Source organism: Rhamphochromis longiceps, linkage group LG7, assembly GCF_057381845.1.
Source record: "Rhamphochromis longiceps isolate RC_006_pf linkage group LG7, R_longiceps_female_GT1.1, whole genome shotgun sequence".
NCBI classification, from domain to species: Eukaryota; Metazoa; Chordata; class Actinopteri; order Cichliformes; family Cichlidae; genus Rhamphochromis; species Rhamphochromis longiceps.
The window spans coordinates 24,455,283-24,474,352 of NC_140563.1; the positions used below are offsets into that span (position 1 = coordinate 24,455,283).

At 42.9% G+C, this 19,070-nt stretch overlaps 1 protein-coding gene across 1 annotated transcript in view; it reads right to left on the reverse strand.

Annotated features, from left to right (window-relative positions):
• LOC146665355 (solute carrier family 23 member 2) overlaps positions 1-18,293 on the reverse strand; it is a 70,561-nt gene extending 52,268 nt beyond the window's left edge. The window contains exon 1 of the mRNA XM_085412968.1: positions 17,864-18,293. Within this exon, the coding sequence (XP_085269094.1) occupies positions 17,864-17,935 (72 nt within the window). The 5' untranslated portion in view covers positions 17,936-18,293. The remainder of the gene's footprint in view (positions 1-17,863) is intronic.
• Positions 18,294-19,070: the final 777 nt, after the last annotated feature.

Genomic DNA, 19,070 nt, shown 5'->3' on the forward strand with positions numbered 1-19,070 from the left:
ATGTCATTAGTTTTTCTTCTTTTATACCCTTTCTTACCAGCCACGCTGTGGAGTACTTGGACGCGTGTGATGGAGCATTGTCCTGCATGAAAATCATGTTTTTCTTGAAGGATGCAGACTTCTTCCTGTACCACTGCTTGAAAAAGGTGTCTTCCAGAAACTGGCAGTAGGACTGGGAGTTGAGCTTGACTCCATCCTCAACCCGAAAAGGCCCCACAAGCTCATCTTTGATGATACCAGCCCAAACCAGTACTCCACCTCCACCTTGCTGGCGTCTGAGTCGGACTGGAGCTCTCTGCCCTTTACCAATCCAGCCACGGGCCCATCCATCTGGCCCATCAAGACTCACTCTCATTTCATCAGTCCATAAAACCTTAGAAAAATCAGTCTTGAGATATTTCTTGGCCCAGTTTTGACGTTTCAGCTTGTGTGTCTTGTTCAGCGGTGGTCGTCTTTCAGCCTTTCTTACCTTGGCCATGTCTCTGAGTATTGCACACCTTGTGCTTTTGGGCACTCCAGTGATGTTGCAGCTCTGAAATATAGCCAAACTGGTGGCAAGTGGCATCTTGGCAGCTGCACGCTTGACTTTTCTCAGTTCATGGGCAGTTATTTTGCGCCTTGGTTTTTCCACACGCTTCTTGCGACCCTGTTGACTATTTTGAATGAAACGCTTTGATTGGTAAATGGCCTGTATTTATATAGCGCTTTACTAGTCCCTAAGGACCCCAAAGCGCTTTACATATCCAGTCATCCACCCATTCACACACACATTCACACGCTTGATTGTTCGATGATCACGCTTCAGAAGCTTTGCAATTTTGAGACTGCTGCATCCCTCTGCAAGATATCTCACTAATTTTGACTTTTCTGAGCCTGTCAAGTCCTTCTTTTGACCCATTTTGCCAAAGGAAAGGAAGTTGCCAAATAATTATGCACACCTGATATAGGGTGTTGATGTCATTAGACCACACCCCTTCTCATTACAGTGATGCACATCACCTAATATGCTTAATTGGTAGTAGGCTTTCGAGCCTATACAGCTTGGAGTAAGACAACATGCATGAAGAGGATGATGTGGACAAAATACTCATTTGCCTAATAATTCTGCACTCCCTGTATAAAGGTGTGGATGCAAGATAAGTGGTGAGAAAAGAAACAAAGGGATCAAAGATTTTAATAATATGACTAAAACCACAGAGAGTGTGACAAGGTTGGGCGTCAGCCAATCAAAGAAAAAGAAGACCAAGTAGTCTCATTCCCCACTGTCTTGTCTGCCATGGTGGATTCACAGCCACAGAGCACAGAGAGCCACTGTAAGTTTCCTTCAAATATTTATTTAGTACATTACTACTGTGATTAATGAGAAAACCAACACAGACATGAAAATCCTTCATGACTATTTTAGTTAATGGTAAAGGTGTTAGCTAACTAGCCATAAATAATGTGAGTGAAGTGGCCCCCCCACCTTCTTCAAATCCAACAAAAGTGGTATCAAACGTTTGTGCTACGTTTGTGCTGGTTTGTGCTGCAAAAATTTTCGTTTGTGCTGCTATCATTTTAAAGATATTAATAAAAATTTCTAGAGGTCATCAGAGGTCAACCAGCCCCCCCCACATTAATTAAATCAAACAAAATGAGTGTCAATCAACTGTGCTACGTTTGTGCTGGTTTGTGCTGCTAAAATTGTCGTTTGTGCTGCTTCTGTTTGAAAGATATTAATGAAAAGGTAAAGGTCAAAAGGTCAACCAGCCACCCCATATTAATGGAATCAAACAAAATTGATGTCAAACGTTTGTGCTGGTTTGTGCTGCAAAAATGTTTGTTTGTGCTGCTAACATTTTAAATGTTTAATAAAATAACGTCTTGATGCGTGCTTAATCATCCAGGTAAGTAAATCCCAAAAGGTTGATTCTGTTTATCTGGACATTTTCAGTTGGAGAAACGTTTCGTCACTCATCCAAGTGACTTCTTCAGTCTCAGCTGACTGCAGGTTTCCCCAACTTTATAAACAGTACACATTTGCATAGTGAAGGAAACTAGCACCACTGAATGAACAATGGGCTGAGGGGTTAGTTCCATGATTGTTAGTATGCAAATTCTTATGACCATTGATCAATGACAACTAATCAAAGCCTACTGATTAATGGCCATGAGTACCATTCACAGAAAGTGGGGAATGGCTACAATCACAGCATTGTAGGATGGTGAAAGATGTACCCTTGGGCCCCCCCTTCTCGATGGACGAAGCTGTCTCTCAGTCTGTGTGTTCTGGCCCGGAGGCTCTTCAGTATCCTTCCTGATGGCAGCAAACTGAAGACGCTGCTGAAGGGATGAGTGGAGTCACCTGTAATAGAGAGCACCTTCCAGATGAGGCAGGTGCAGCTGCTCTTACTACCCGTTGTCATTTTTTCCTGCAGGAGTCATACTTGTGCTTCTCAGTTTGCAGAGGAAGTAGAGTTGCTGTTGGTCTTCTCCACATTCAGGGACAGGTTGTTGTTGCTTTACCACTCTGCCAGATGGTTAACTTCACCCCTGTAGTAAATCTCGTCGTGGGTCAGCAGAGTAAAGAGAAGGGGGCTCAACACACATCCTTGGGGAGCCCCCGTATTCTGTGTTCTTGGGCTGGAGTTGTTGCTGTCGACCCGTACTGTCTGCTGTCTTCCTGTCAAGAAATCTAGCAGCCAGTTATACAGCAAGGTGCTGATCCCCAGCAGATCCAGTTTGTGAATGAGCTGCTGGGGAATGATGATGCTGAAGGCTGAACTGAAGTCTATGAACAGCGCTCTGACATATGAGTCTCTAGTGTTGAGATGCGTGAGGACTGAGTAAGGGGCAGTTGAAATTCCATCATCACTTGAGCATTTTGACGAAAGCGATAATTTGATTTGATGCATGACTAACCGTTCAAAGCACTTCATAATGATGGAGGTGAGTTTGACAGGACGGTAGTCCTTAAAGCAGGAGGTAGATGACTTCTTGGGAACAGTAATGATGTTGGAGGCTTTGAGGCATGTGGGAACGACGGTACTGATATTGGCAAGGGATCTCCACACACTGTCTGGGGATTGTGTCACCACGGTCTGCAGAGTAGGCTTGTAGTCTGTGATGGTTTGTATTCCTTGCCACTGCCTCAAGTATCTCTGCTGTCGCTGAAGCTTTGCTGTAGCTGATGCCACGTGACAGGTTTGCCCTTGCTGTTCTTTGGCTCACCTAATTCCCGGCTCTGAAGGCTTGCATTTTTCAACCTTAGGAGCATTTAAACCTGACCTGTGAGCCATGGTTTCTGATTGGCCCGGACAGTGATAGGCCTGGTGTCAAGATCTGGAGGATCGGCAAGGTGCTGATCAGAATCTCTCCACTCCTAGCCCTCCTTCTCTTCTCTTTTTCCCTCTCTCTCCCCCTCTCTTCTTCTCTGCCCTGTTTTGCAGGGGCGGAACGCATGGCGGCTTCACGCCCTCGGTCCACGCCTTCCTGGATTGGGAACACCTGGGCCTCATCAGACCAGCTGGTATATTAGAAGGAGGAGATCAGCTGTTCAATGCTGGATTGTTGTGAAGGCTCTAGTCAGTACACGTCTAGCTCAAGTTTCCTGTGCCTCCGTCTCAGAGACTTAACGAGTGTTTCTTTGTTCCTAGATTCCCCGTGTTTCCCCATGTGGAGTGTGGAAGGAGTGACTGGTCGCTAGCAGAGAAGAGAGAGGTTGAACTGAGCGCGTGTGTGATTTCCCTGTTTTCCCTGGAGCCCTGCCCCTCACGTCTTGTATATAGTACATACACTTGGTGAAGATCTGTAAATAAACAGTCTCTGTTTAAACGCTACTCATGAGTCCTGCGAGTGGATCCTCTAAGCAACCCGTGACACCTGGTCTCTGTGACATCATCAATGCATTTTGGGATGTAGGCAGTAACACTTTCTGTATATTCCTTAAAGTCTGTGGTGTTGTCGTGTGTAGCAGCCTGTGGTGCCTCAGTCTTGCAGTGCCTCTGAGGACCCTTCTGGCCACACCTGTACCTGCTTACGAACTGGTTTGGTGACTTTGACCAGGGGCCTGTGGGAACCCATGGCACACCTAGGTTTCCGCCAGTACTGACCCTTATGCAAAATGGAAGTGGAATTAAGACACAGTTCCAAAAGCAAACACAACTGATCAGTGCTGAGAGTGGTCCTGTTGCTGAGGTTGGGGTGATCCTGTAATCTCTTATGAACTACCTCCAACGCTTCTATGACTGGGCTGCAAGTGAAGACAGATGTAACATCTCTCTCTCACAGGTTATGTTTCTCACTCTTAGGGAAACATAACCTGCACAAACAAAATAATTTGCAGGACAAATGTTTGACATCAATTTTGTTCGATTTGAAGAAGGTAGGGGGGCCAATTTCACTCACATGTGTACTGTTTATAAGGTTGGGGAAACCTGCAGTCAGCTGAGACTGAAGAAGTCACTTGGATGAGTGACAAAACGTTTCTCCAACTGAAAATGTCCAGATAAACAGAATCAACCTTTTGGGATTTACTTACCTGGATGATTAAGTACGCATCAAGATGTTATTTTATTAAAAATTTAAAATGTTAGCAGCACAAACAAACATTTTTGCAGCACAAACCAGCACAAACGTTTGACATCAATTTTGTTTGATTCCATTAATATGGGGTGGCTGGTTGACCTCTGTTGACCTCTAGAAATCTTTGTTAATATCTTTAAAATGATAGTAGCACAAACGACAATTTTAGCAGCACAAACCAGCACAAACGTAGCACAGTTGATTGACACCCATTTTGTTTGATTTAATTAATGTGGGGGGGCTGGTTGACCTCTGATGACCTCTAGAAATTTTTATTAATATCTTTAAAATGATAGTAGCACAAACGAAAATTTTTGCAGCACAAACCAGCACAAACGTAGCACAAACGTTTGATACCACTTTTGTTGGATTTGAAGAAGGTGGGGGGGGGGCAACTTCACTCACATCCATAAATACACTGATCAGTGTGCTGCCCTGACATTAGCTTTCGCTCTGAAATTTGACAGACATTCTGTCCATATTTCAGCAGTCATTTTACTCAGTTTGCTCCGCTGTTGGCAGTAAAAGCGCATTTTACTTCACCTCAGAGCCCTCATTCTGTATCACAGCATTGTGACTCAGGGGCATCAGTACATCACACTTTAAGTCACTGTGGAGGCGTGTGGTTTGTGGCTCAGTTCTAGGGGAGGGATGGACCAGTGTGTTCAGTTTTGTGGTGTCGGCTGGAGAAAGAGTGTTTAAAAAGCATTATATAAACTGGATAAACTGTCTGGGTTGTTGCTATAGCGTTCCAAAAACTTAGGCATGTCACGATGGATCCGTGGTCTGCTCAGCCAGTGGAGGTGCAAGCCAAGATAGTGACTGACCTGGTGGGGACACAGCGCCATCTTCTAGACAAGCGGCAGGAACAGTCCAAGCGGCAGATAAGGCTGCTCAAATGTCTGCTTGCTTGGGCTGGCTCCTCACTACCGCTGTTTCTGCTCCCCAGAGTCCGAGCATTGACGCTCCACCCAATGGACAAGAGGGAGGACCCCCAGGACTTCCCTGAAGTTTTACAGGCCACGGCGGAGACGTGCTGGGCACCCGAGAATGAAAAAAAAAAATGGCCTGCATTTGTATAGCGCTTTTCTAGTCCTTAAGGACCCCAAAGCGCTTTACACTACATTCAGTCATTCACCCATTCACACACACATTCACACACTGGCGATAGCAAGTTACATTGTAGCCACAGCTGCCCTGAGGCGCACTGACAGAGGCGAGGCTGCCGGACACAGGCGCCACCGGGCCCTCTGACCACCACCAGTAGGCAAACATGGGGTTAGTATCTTGCCCAAGGATATTTGAATGCTCACTGTGGCTGCTGCTTCTGGTAGAAGTGGCAGCTTAGAGCTTAGCCTTTAGGTGGTTGTTAGGAATTGCTTTCTCAACATCCAGCAAATCATCATGGACCGACTGGGACTCTTGCATGAGCATCAGTGCTATTGGTTCCTGGAAGGGGAGATGGGGGTGAGAGGTTAGCCATTCGCCTACACTAGGAGGCTCCACAATTGAGTAGCCTGGGGGAAGCTTAGCTGTTGAACATGCTGACACTGATGCAGCTTATGGAGGGGTTCCCAGCATAAACAGCAGAGTCAGTTTGGCTGTCATCAGCCAGCAAGTCTCAAGCTGGCCATAATGCTGGTTAAGGATCACCTTGCAGCAGGGAGCTGGCAGGGACCCACAGCTGATGGCCGATCTCAGCCCCAAGGAGGCCCTGTGGTGCATCCCCATTGCAGCCAGTGGAGTCCAACGTTTAATCACACTTCCACTTCTGATATCTCTCCACGGTCCTGGCATCTAGCGTCTTTGTACCTGCTATCATTAATGGAGGTCCCATTGAATGCATTGGCATGGACCTCATTGAGCAATTTCACCAGCATCCAAGCAGATAGTGCTTTTTATTATTTCTGGTTGCAACACAATATCCCGAAGCAGTGCCACTGTGCACCATTTCTACAAAGACTCTATTTTTGACTGGTTTTGATCACATGGTTGCAGTTGTACATAGTAAAACAAATAACAATACAAAAATTTGCAGTTCTCGTTATATATTTGAGAAAATGTCCATCCTTGAATTTGTGAATATTTTTTCTATAAATTTAAATCACAAGTATGTGAACATTTTTTACACGCAAGCATTTCAAATTACAAGTTCATATTTTTTCTACACATTCTCTCCTTTTATTTTACAAGCTCTCACATTTACAACATATTTACCCTCATAGTAATGCCAACAGACAGTCAGGTCAAACAAAAGGGGTGCTGAGAGTGAACGGGTCCAACCACCTATGCTGCCAAAGTTTGTTTGGATTTAGAGAACATTAGTATGGACCTAAAATCCAAAATGAAAAGTGTCATTCACAAAGTCCTCTAAAATAATATGAAAACCTGGAGCAGCTCAAACAAGAAATAAACCGCAGTTTAACCTCATTTAACACAAAGCTATAGCGACATTATATTGCCAGATGTATTTGCTCGTCTGGCTTCACAGCTGTATGAACTTGAGTGACAATCTGTTCTTAATCCATAGGATTTAATTTCGTGTTGCACAACTCTTTGCAGGTATAACAGCATCAACTCTTTTGGGAAGCCTGTCCACAAGGTTTAGGGGTGTTAGGCTGTTAGGTTTGTTAGGTTTTGGAGTGTTGGGTTTAGGCTTACAGTCTCCACTCTAATCCATCACAACTATGTTCTGTTGGGTTGACGTCAGGACTCTTTGCAGGCCAGTCAAGTCTTTCCACACTACACCAAACTTGCTCATCCATATCTTTATAGACCTTGCTTTGTGCACTGGTGCAAAGTCATGTTGGAACAGGAAGGGCCATCCCCAAACTGTTCCCACAAAGTTAAGAATATGAAATTTTCCAAAATATCTTGAAATGCTGAACCATTAAGAGTTCCTTTCGTTGGAACTATGGGGCTGAACCCGGCTTTTGAGAAAAACCCAACTCTATAATTTGCCTCCACCAAACTTTATACATGGCACAGTGCAGCCAGATAAGTACAATTCTTCTGGTAACCACCAAAGCTAGACCTGTCCATTGCATTGCCAGATTGAGACGCACAATTTTTACTCCAGAGAACATGTCTCTACAGCTCTAGAGTCTAGTGCCAGTATGCTTTAAACCACTGTATATGATGCTTTGCATTGCACTTGGTGATGTAAGGCTCAGATGGAACTGCTCTGACAAGGAAATCCATTGCATGAAATTCTCCATGCACCGTTCTTGAGCTAATCTAAAAGCTACATAAAGTTTAGAGGTCTGTAGCAAATGACTCTGAAGTGGTGACCTCTGTCCATTATGCACCTGAGCATCAGCTGACGCTGCTTTGTGATTTACAGTTTTTTCTGATTGCTTAAGCACATTTATTGTAACTATTGGCTAATTTTGCAAAACTCTTCACACAAATAAGAAAACCTGTCACCCAATAATCAAAACATTGTAGTTCTCTTGTAAAAGAAAACACAGCTAGATTAACTCTTCACACCTTCGTAAAAATGGTGTTTCCGTATCAAACAGTACACACAAGCCATCATCTACTAAGCACACAATGCGCCAACTGCACACTGATGGTATGAATACAAAACACATCTGGCTTTTGCTTTCTCTGTGCACAAGGTAGGCTATGTCAGTTTGAGCTCATACTTCTGTCATAGATCCATAAGCATAGAGGGATCCAAACTTCAAGTACTGGTGTTTATTCAAACACATCAAAACAAACACAAGTGTTTATTTCCAAGTATAGGATTATTTGCAATCGCCATAATGACTATATGGGTTACTTGGTCTGCAGTGAACATGCTTCCTCTGCCCCCAGCATCTGGTCATCTAGCAATTCTGTAAAGTAACAATTTCAGTATTTTTACATCAATGGTATTGGTGTGTTTCTCATTGGCATATGGCAGTGCTACAAATCTTTGTGCGAAGTGACTATACTCACCGATTCTCATTTCAAGATGTCCTTATGGTACTTGCTACAGTGTAGCGCAGGGGTGCTCAATACGTCGATCGCGATCGACCAGTCGATCGCAAAGGTAGTATTGGTAGATCGCATGGCATTAAAAAAATAGATGCCAGCCTATCATCCATCCCGTCACTTGATTGATACAGGGAAGCCAGTCAGATGACAGCAGATTTTTTCTGACGCTTAGGTCACTGCGCATGCGCAAACAGCGGCGCGAAGTGTAGTAAAACTGACAAGCTAGTCAGCGAGTTAACTCCAATTTTTAGCTCTCGGTTTTTTCTCTTAAACCTGGCCGTCAGCAGCTACTGTCCGGACTATGCATCCCTGGCTGATTCAATTCAGTGCAAGTCATCAGAGTAAACTCAGGTAATGACAAAAAATTTACATAGTTAATTGTGTTGTGAAATATTGGATATTGCGGTTATGCATGTATATACATTGTAGATATAAAGAATCCTCAATATATTTATAAATAAGTATATGTTTTGGATTTTTGTAGTGGGTAGATCATTTTGACTTGGTCATTTTATAAGTAGCTCACATGCGGAAAAAGTGTGAGCACCCCTGGTGTAGCGGCTCGAGTTAGGCTGGACCCGTTGGCCAGCTACCCTCAGGGTCATTCCACGGTTGATTACATGGTCCACTATTGTAGCTCTGATGTCATCAGTGATTCTATTTCTTACTCTTCCTACCCTTCCTCTCACCCCTCCTCATCTTCCTCTCCTCCCTCCTCGTCTTCCTCTTGCTCCTCCTTGTCCTTGTCGTCCTCTTCATCCTACTTCTTCACCTCCACGTCCTCTTCCTCGGCCTCCTCTTCTACACCTCACTCTTTCTGCTCCCTCCATTGTACTCCGCACACACAGCTTACCTGTATTATAGTGCTTAGGCTGATTGCAAAGTGAACTAATTATCTAAAAAAGTTTTCACATGTGAAAGTGTGCCAGACAGTTGGCAAATTAGTGTTAATGATAGCCATACATGTGTATACTTTTGCTAGGAGTGTGTTGGAAATTTGGTAATTGAGTGTTGTGCAGTGAATTGTGCCTACAGTTTTGCAAAGTGTGTGTTACAAAATTGCAAACTGAGTGCAAAGCAGTTTTTGTGCTTTTAGTTTTGCAAACTCAGTGAGTGGTTTTGCTATAAGTCTGAATAGTTTTAGAGATTGTGCTACAGGAATCACAGTTAGGGTTTAAGCATTCAGAAAAAACTGTAATGTGGAATACCACTTTGTGGATGTTTTTCCCAATCGTTTCCACTCTGTTATATATTACTAACAGTTGACTGTGGAATAATAGTATGAAAATTCCATGACTGGACTTGTGACACAGGACATCCTACCACAGTATCACACTGTAATTTGTTGAGCCCCTTAGAACGACCCATTCTTTCACAAACATTTCTAGAAGCAGTCTGCATGCCTAGGTACTTGATTTTGGATTAGAATTTCATTTTTTGATAACATTTCACTTGAACTCTCAAAATGAAGTCCATACAGATGTTGGAGCATGTGAAGAAGGCCACCATTAAGTGAAAAAAACACCATCATTGATAGCTGATACAGGGAGGTTTGAAAGCCTCACCTTTAAACCACCAGTATACCTCTTGCCATTCTGGCGAGATACTGTAGCTTAATTGTTGTCTCATCTTACCCTAAAAATCTTCTCCAGAAAGCATACACTTCAGTTGTGATTGAAGGTATTTATACTGGAGCAGGGGCTTCGTTTTTAGTCTGCATCTTTCCAGTTTAATGATGTTAAACTTTGTAGATCATAGAGCTTCACTGAGTCAAGCTCTAAGAATAATGCCGCCTCCTTAAAATTTTCAAATTCATCTGAGTATTTGTTGAACCAGTGAGTTCTTTCAAAGAAATCCTTTTCATTCTTGCAAAGAGAAACTACGAATTCTATTCAATCATGATGCACTAATAAAAAGTTAACAGGCCTTAAACCTGCCAAATCAAAAGACACTTGAGAACCTTCAGCATATTTATTAAAATATCTAAGTGAGTGTATGTATATATATATGAGCCTGTGTGTATGTTTTTAACCCTGTATGGTTTAAAGAAATCCAATATAAATTCGAACTTGTCCACCTAATTCTTGTTTTTTTTTTTAAAAATGCATTAAAGATGTAGAATTCAAAGAAAGAATTAAAAGCCCCAAACTACCATGACATACATGCCCATAATGAGTGTACAGAAATGTCTGACCTTGTATATCATGTTATACAATCTTTCTAGCTTCCTTCTTCTTTTACCAGTCATAGTCCCTTCATTTAGAATCTCACCACTTTCACCTTTGCAATTCTAGCCTTATTTCTCTCTTGCTTCCTCCTAGCATGCCTTCCCTCCTTTCTCACCTTTTGTGTTCTGACAAAAGTGGCACAGTTTTCACCCTATTGGGCAACATTATGAGATGAAGTCATTTTGAACCTGGCCCCCGACCAAACAGGTATGGACATGTCATTCATCTCATTCATTATGTCATTCATTATCATCCAGTGATTCGGTCAATATTTTACTTCTAACACCTCTCCTTGTACAACATTCCCGCCCCGTGCGCCAACAAAAAAGAAAAAAAAGAAAAGAGAGAAAGACAACCCAACCAAAACAACCAAGGACAAAGCAAAGACACTATTGGACACTGTTGTTATGGCGGAATCTTCATGAAATCCATCCATCCATCGCTTTGTCAGTGTACTTAATCACTATGTATTAACAGGGTCTATACTATTGCAACAGCATTCTTTCTACGTGCTTCACATATTAGAACCAGAAGGTTCTAAAATTCACTAAAGTCTTCATCACTAGGTCCACAGTGGGACACAACTGTCTTTGAAACCTGCTGTGTCTCAGAGGTTGTGCTCTGCACTCATGTCTGTGAAGGTTCTCAGTCATCCAGGTCATCGTAGTCAAAGGAGCTTGCAAAGAAAAGCGTCTGGACTTCTTTAAGTTGCCTGAAGATGTTTCACCTCTCATCCGAGAAGCTTCTTCAGTTCTAAGGTCAAATGGCGGAGAGTCCTAGATTTAAACCCAGTGGGAATATCCCCCCAAAGAGGGACAAAAGGACCCCCTGATGATCCTCTAATCACATGAGTCAAGGTGTGAAAACGGGTGTGGGTCACAATCAGCCAGGGTTTCGGGTGAGCTCATTGTGAAACTTGGCCCCACCTTATCATGCGATTTCCTGAAGTGAGATGGCCCAGGATGTGAGTGGGCGTTAAGGAGTCTGGGGAGGGAACTCAAAACTGGATTATAGATGGCAGACAGTTGGTGTCGTAAACCACCGCCTCTGTTCTAAGATGGTCGCTCACAGTGGACATAGATGGCTTCTTTCACTCCTCTTTCAAACCATCTGTCCTCTCTGTCCAACATGTGAACATTGGCATCCTCGAAAGAGTGACCTTTGTCCTTAAGATGCAGATGGACTGCTGAGTCTTGTCCTGTGGAGGTGGCTCTTCTATGTTGTGCCATGCGCTTGTGAAGTGGCTGTTTGGTCTCTCCAATGTAGAGGTCTGGGCATTCCTCGCTACACTGTACAGCATACACCACATTGTTAAGTCTGTGTTTTGGAGTTTTGTCTTTCGGGTGAACCAGTTTTTGTCTGAGCCAAAATCAGCTTTTAAGTGAAAGGATAAGACAGGTCCATTTCACTATAGATGCCATCCAGATCAAGATCAGCCAGACTCTGCAGGAACTGGAAACCCTTCTACCCTCTCCAATCTTAGAAGAGGTTTACAAGTTTGTGGACGAGGCTCAGCAGGCCCAACACTCTAAAGCAGGGGTGTCAAACTCAAATACACAGTGGGCCAAAATTCAAAACTGGAACAATGTCGCGGGCTAACATTAATATTTATTGAAAAAAAATCTTCCTCCAGATATAAGAATCAATCTTTTCTTATTGACTCAAACAAGTTTTGCTGAAAAACTGAATATGGAACAAGCAAAGCTTAATACTAAACAAAATATATATTAGCTGTATAATACCAGTAGGCCAGCTCTAATAGTAATTTGGTATGGCTTCGCGGGCCAAATGTAATTACACTGCGGGCCAAATCTGGCCCGCGGGCCAGAGTTTGACACCTATGCTCTAAAGGAAAAGAAAGACAACACAGAAAATTTCACACCTTGCTTTCAAAAACACACACTCCTCATTCTGAACCTACACAACTCAGAGAAGAAAACACACCTGAAGACAGGAGAAATGGGTAAAGATCTTTTCAGACCGGAATCTCACTGAACCTGAAAAGAGAGTATTAGCCAAAGTACTCAATTTTGCCATTTCTCCGCAACAGTTGCCCATAGTGGACCTCATCACAGCCACAGAAACTGCCATACAGATGAATAAATTATCACCGACAGAAGCAGAGCAAATCAGGATGAAAGTCTCAGCCACCCTCTCCAGTGCCAAAGTCCCTCCGTCCAACCTCACAATACAAGAAAAGTAGGCCGTCGCTTCCCTGAGCAAAGACCACAACATCACTATTTTACCAGCTGATAAGGGAAGATACACTGTGGTCCTAAACACTACAGATTACCACACAAAGATCATTACTCTCCTCAGTGACAACAATACCTACGAAGCCTTAAAGCGAGACCCCACAAGCAGCTACAAATAAAAAAGAAAAAGAAAAAAGAAAGTTATAGCTTGCCTTCAAGACCTTGAAAAGGACAAAATCATTGACTGCCTTACATATCACCACCTTTACCCAGGGGATGCCATACCCTGCTTTTACGGACTTCCTAAAATCCACAAGGAAGGTGTCCCACGTCAGTAGCATAAACTCAGCTACTTACAACATTTCAAAACACCTTGCTACCATCCTTGCACCTCTCATGGGGAACACCCCACACCACATCAAGAACTCCACCGAATTCACCGACAAGGTCCAGAAACTTACCCTGGATCCAGATGAAACCATGGTGTCCTTTGATGTAGTCTCTCTCTTCACTTGCATACCCACCACGGAGGCAGTGTAGACTGTCAGAAAACGACTACAAAAAGACAGCTCCTTAGAAGACAGAACCAACTTCACACCCGATCAGATTTTCACACTGTTAGACCTCTGCCTTACCACAACATACTTCAAATACAATGAAGGCTTCTACAGACAAAAACGTGGCTGTGCCATGGGCTCCCCTGTGTCACCTATTGTAGCCAACCTTTACATGGAGGAATTGGAAAGGAAGGCTCTTTCAAAGGAAGAGTACCCAGCCACTGGTACAGATATGTAGACGACTCCTGGGTCAAAATCAAGACACAAGAAGTGGAATCTTTCACTGCGAACATTAACGCCTTGGATAAAAACATCAAGTTCACTAGGGAAGACACAAAGGACGACTGTTTGCCTTTCCTGGACTGCGCTGTGCACATTGAAGAGAATGGCAACCTCAACATCGAAGTTTACCGGAAGCCCACACACACGGACCAGTACCTCCTCTTTGACTCCCATCACTCTCTGGAGCACAAACTTGGAGTAATTAGGACCCTACACCACCGGGCAGAACATGTTCCCTCTAAGCCTAAAGGGAAAAAGAAGGAACACACATATGTAGCACTCAAAACATGCGGTTATCCTAATTGGGCGTTCATAAAGTCAGCAAAGAGGCACAGAAAAGAAGATCAGACATCAGCGAGGGAGGATAAGAAAGACAGACGCAACAACATTGTCATCCCCTATGTAGCCGGTGTATCAGAAAAACTCCAAGCATGACATCCCGGTGCATTTCAGACCCAGCAACACACTCAGACAAAAACTGGTTCACCCGAAAGACAAAACTCCAAAACACAGACTTAACAATGTGCTGTATGCTGTACAGTATAGCGAGGAATGCCCAGACCTCTACATTGGAGAGACCAAACAGCCACTTCACAAGCGCATGGCACAACACAGAAGAGCCACCTCCACAGGACAAGACTCAGCAGTCCATTTTGGATCTAAAGGATAAAGGTCACTCTTTCGAGGATGCCAATGTTCACATGTTGGACAGAGAGGACAGATGGTTTGAAAGAGGAGTGAAAGAAGCCATCTATGTCCACTGTGAGCGACCATCTTAGAACAGAGGCAGTGGTTTACGACACCAACTGTCTGCCATCTATAATCCAGTTTTGAGTTCCCTCCCCAGACTCCTTAACGTCCACTCACATCCTGGGCCATCTCACCTCAGGAAATCGCATGATAAGGTGGGGCCAGGTTTCACAATGAGCTCACCCGAAACCCTGGCTGATTGTGACCCACACCCGTTTTCACACCTTGACTCATGTGATTAGAGGATCATCAGGGGGTCCTTTTGTCCCTCTTTGGGGGGGTTACTCCCGATGGGTTTAAATCTAGGACTCTCCACCATTTGACCTTAGAACTGAAGAAGCTTCTCGGATGAGAGGTGAAATGTCTTCAAGCAACTTAAAGAAGTCCAGACGCCTTTCTTTGCAAGCTCCTTTGACTGCTCTGCACTCATCTCGTCAAACAAAGTTGACACCTTGTTGTGTGAATGTCACCATTCCATCAGTCTCAACCACTCAGTTGCAAACCCATCTGTACCACATTTCCTCTCCAGCAAGAAGCATCTTCAGACATTTGCTTCAGTTATTATTTGCTTCCATCTAGTGGCTCTCTTCCTGTAACCCAGCATCTACAGATAACAGAAATACATATGACTGGATGTGGGTAAGCTGTTCACGTCAGGGTCAGCTGAACAAATCTTCAGCTGTTGCTGCATTGTTTTTATTTGTCTGGGTTTTGAGTCACTGAGTCAGATTTCTCACTTTAATGTTTAAAATGCTTTTCACTCTACAGACATCTCAATATTAACTGCCAAAAGTCTATTTGATAATGTTTTTAGGTTTGTTTATTATGTAAGATGCTACTTAATAAAATGACTATACACTACATCCTTTCAAAACTGAGGCAAACAATATGCTACAAAACCATGTCTGGGTTTTGATATCCTCTCCAACCTCCACCCAGAGAGGGTAGAGTGCCCACTCTGGGTCAGGTTTGAGTTCCTGCGCAAGTAGAGGAGTTTAAGTATCTCAGGGTCTTGTTCGCGAGTGACAGGAGAAGGGAGCGGGAGATAGACAGCAGGATTGGAGAAATTGCGAATACAAGCAGCGGAAATGGGCTTCCTCCCAAGGGTAATTCAGCCATCTGGGAGGGGCTCAGAGTAGAGCCGCTGCTCCTCCACATCGGAAGGAGCCCGTTGAGGTGGTTCAGGCATCTGATAAGGATGCCTCCTGAGCTTCTCTTGAGTGAGGTGTTCTGGGTATGTCCCACCTGGAGGAGGTTCCAGGGCAGACCTAGGACAAACTGAAGAGATCATATCTCTTATTTGGCTGGCCTGGGGACACCTTGGTGCCAAATAAGCTGGAGGAGGTGGCCGGGGAGAGGGAGGTCTGGGCTTCTCTGCTTAACTTGCTGTCCCCACGACCTGGCCCCGGATAAGATGAAGAAGATGGATGGATGGATGATTTTGATATACTGAGTTAGATTTTTCATTCTCCCATTAAAAGTAATCTCAACACTGTTTGATCACATTAAACAGCCAAAAAAAGGGTCATTTTAATACAGTGCCACACCACTTTTGCTCCAGAGCTCTTGGAATACATTAAAATTGGATTTAGACGACAATAAAACAAGAAGTTAAAGAGACAAGTGAGCTATTCATAGATAAGCTGATTGTTTATTTAACGTTTAACCTCAACCGTTAAGCTATGTACAGGAGTTGCCTGATGGTCAGGTGATCAAGTTCTGCCAAGTGATCGTGGACTGCTGTTAGCTTCTTCAGCAATGTGCTAGTATTGTCTCAATTGACCGACTAACATTAGCTTTCCTGATTCTTCTTCACCACAGGGGCTTTCTTTACTTGCATCCTTGATGCACAACGCCTCTGTCAGTGCGCCCCAGGGCAGCTGTGGCTACAATGTAGCTTGCTATCGCCAGTGTGTGAATGTGTGTGTGAATGGGTGAATGACTGAATGTAGTGTAAAGCGCTTTGGGGTCCTTAAGGACTAGAAAAGCGCTATACAAATGCAGGCCATTTACCATTTATTTACTTGATCTCATACCTGAGACGAGGCAGTTGCTTTATCCTTAGCTCAGCAGATGCTCAGTTAAAATGCTGTTTTCTACCAGAGTTGGCTTATCGTGTCCATGCATCTCACTATTGTTCCCATTGTGCTGGCTGTAGTCTCTGGATCTCTTGCTTTGATTGCACCAGGTGCCAGGTACTTCTCGGTCAGTGTGGATATTGGTCGTCTGTTAATTCATAACTACTCATGGGTTTGGATGCCACAGTACACTTTTTATCAATATGTCCTGGTTCCACAAGAGGACATACTGATGAAAAGTGGCCTTGTTGAGACAGGTGATGTCCGAGCTGTTATTACTTTAGTCGTGTATCTCTTGCTCTTCCAAGGTGTGTGGGGGTGTGTGCATGTGTGTGTGTGTGTGTTGATTTTCCTTCTCTCAAAGTGACTTTGTTGCTCAAATGAAATATCACATAGGATCATAAATGTATTATAAATCCTACAGACTCAAGGGACACAATAATCTTATAACACTTGTTTTTAGCATGTTTTTGCCAGATAACTATTGTAGAGGTTAAAATTTAAGAGAAAAATATAAGTAGACCTTTCTTCCAAAAAGGCTAAAACAAAACTTTGACAATTGTAGATGCGTGTTGTGTACAATGCACTTTAATAAAACTAACTTAAAAGAGAGACCTGAAATGAAGATGTGATTTTCCCCAAAGGAGGAGGCTTTGATATATAATACAAGGTTAGCTAAATATGATAAACAAGGCCCAGTTTTGCAGATGATGACAGATTCACGTGCTTGCCCATCTGCAGTGGAGTTTGTTTATGTTCCAATTTTCTTTCTTCAGTCAATTGCCATGGGTAGGAAGAGGAAAACATCAGCCTTAAAGTCAGCTGTGTACACTTGAACACCACATGCAGTCTAAACTTTTTTTTCCCCATTTATACACAAACAGCCATGGAGTCCGCTCCACTTACATATCCCTCCTTTTGGGCAACACATGCACCCTTTGTTGATTTCACATTCCAGAGTGGCTTACATTTAGCTCTTAGTGCTGTATTGAAAGGATATCACACTGTAGCTCTTTTTTAACTCTAGTCTGCTAATATAAGCAAACATACAACATTGTCAAAATCTTAAGTAGTGACTCTGTGTTATTATATGTTTTCCATTTGTCTTTGTGACAGAGTTGGAGTCTTATGACACCAAAAAAATCAATCAAGATCAGCCGGTGCGCCGAAAGAAGAAAGAAAATCAATGTGGAAACTTTAGAGCAGATAAAGACAAACACATCACTTACCCCAAATGCAGGATTGTCTGTCCCCTGGTCATTGAGTCCAAGCTCTATTGTTTCTTCTGTCGTGAGATGCATTGTGGAAAATCAGGCAAGGTGTTGTAAACTCCGCATAAATACAAAAACACACAAGGTGGGAGTAAATCTCTAACTGAGCACAGAAATAAAAGGGACAACATTAATAACCCATTTCCCTAGTTTCGCTAGGAATGCTGACTATCGCAGTCAGAAAGAGAACGGCTTAGTTATTTTGTAATCTCCTCTTTGGCTCTGAAAACTTTCTGGACTGCTGCTGGGTGAGTGTGAACTCTAGTTACTCTGACTTTGGGTCATGTGCCTGCTGTTGTGTGATGATGGACCTATTGAGAATAGCGAAGCAAGTTTGTCACATGCATCTTTATTTACACATGAATCATACTGTTATCAAATATTTGCAGGTGAAATATTTAAGGAATTTAACAAAGTGGCAGATTTCAGCTTTTGATGTTCATCTTTGGATTGGATCCATGGATACCATGTTTCCACTTGACACATTACGATACCCGACACTAATTGCAACTGTATTAAAATAAATCACAAATCATTGTATTTTGCTCACTGCACTGAGGCAAAAACTTAATTTAAAAAAACTTTTGAAACTTACTGTGACGCACAATCATCTTTCCTTATAAGCAATATAATTTATTTTCTCCTAGAATTGTTTTTTTGTGGTCTATTAATTTGCAACAGCTCAGTGATAAAGAGATTGACCTCGAGTGCTATCATGAGCAAACTAGTTCAAAGACGTTACATAATTATGCATTTTACGTCCAACATGGAAAAATTAAGTGCTCACACAACAATAAAGCATTTCAGAAGCTTAAATGCAGATTTCTGTATTTCTCCTATAGAAACCTTGCCTTCTTTAACTAAACACCTTATAACTAGACTTGATTCTGCATTTCTCATTGTAACAGTGCTTAACAAATTTATTTGACCACCTCTCGTAAAACAAGAAAACTTAAATGTTTTAGAAATCTATCTAAACCTTTTTTAAAACTAAAACTAATATTGTTATTTATTAGGGAAAACAATGAACTGGAAAATTAATTAATCACCCATAACATTCAACCACTAAAGTTACTTTTTTTTGTTTTTTGTTATGCAGAAGCCAGACAACACACACCATCCAGCCATCCATCCATCTTCTTCCACTTATCGGGAGCTGGGTCAC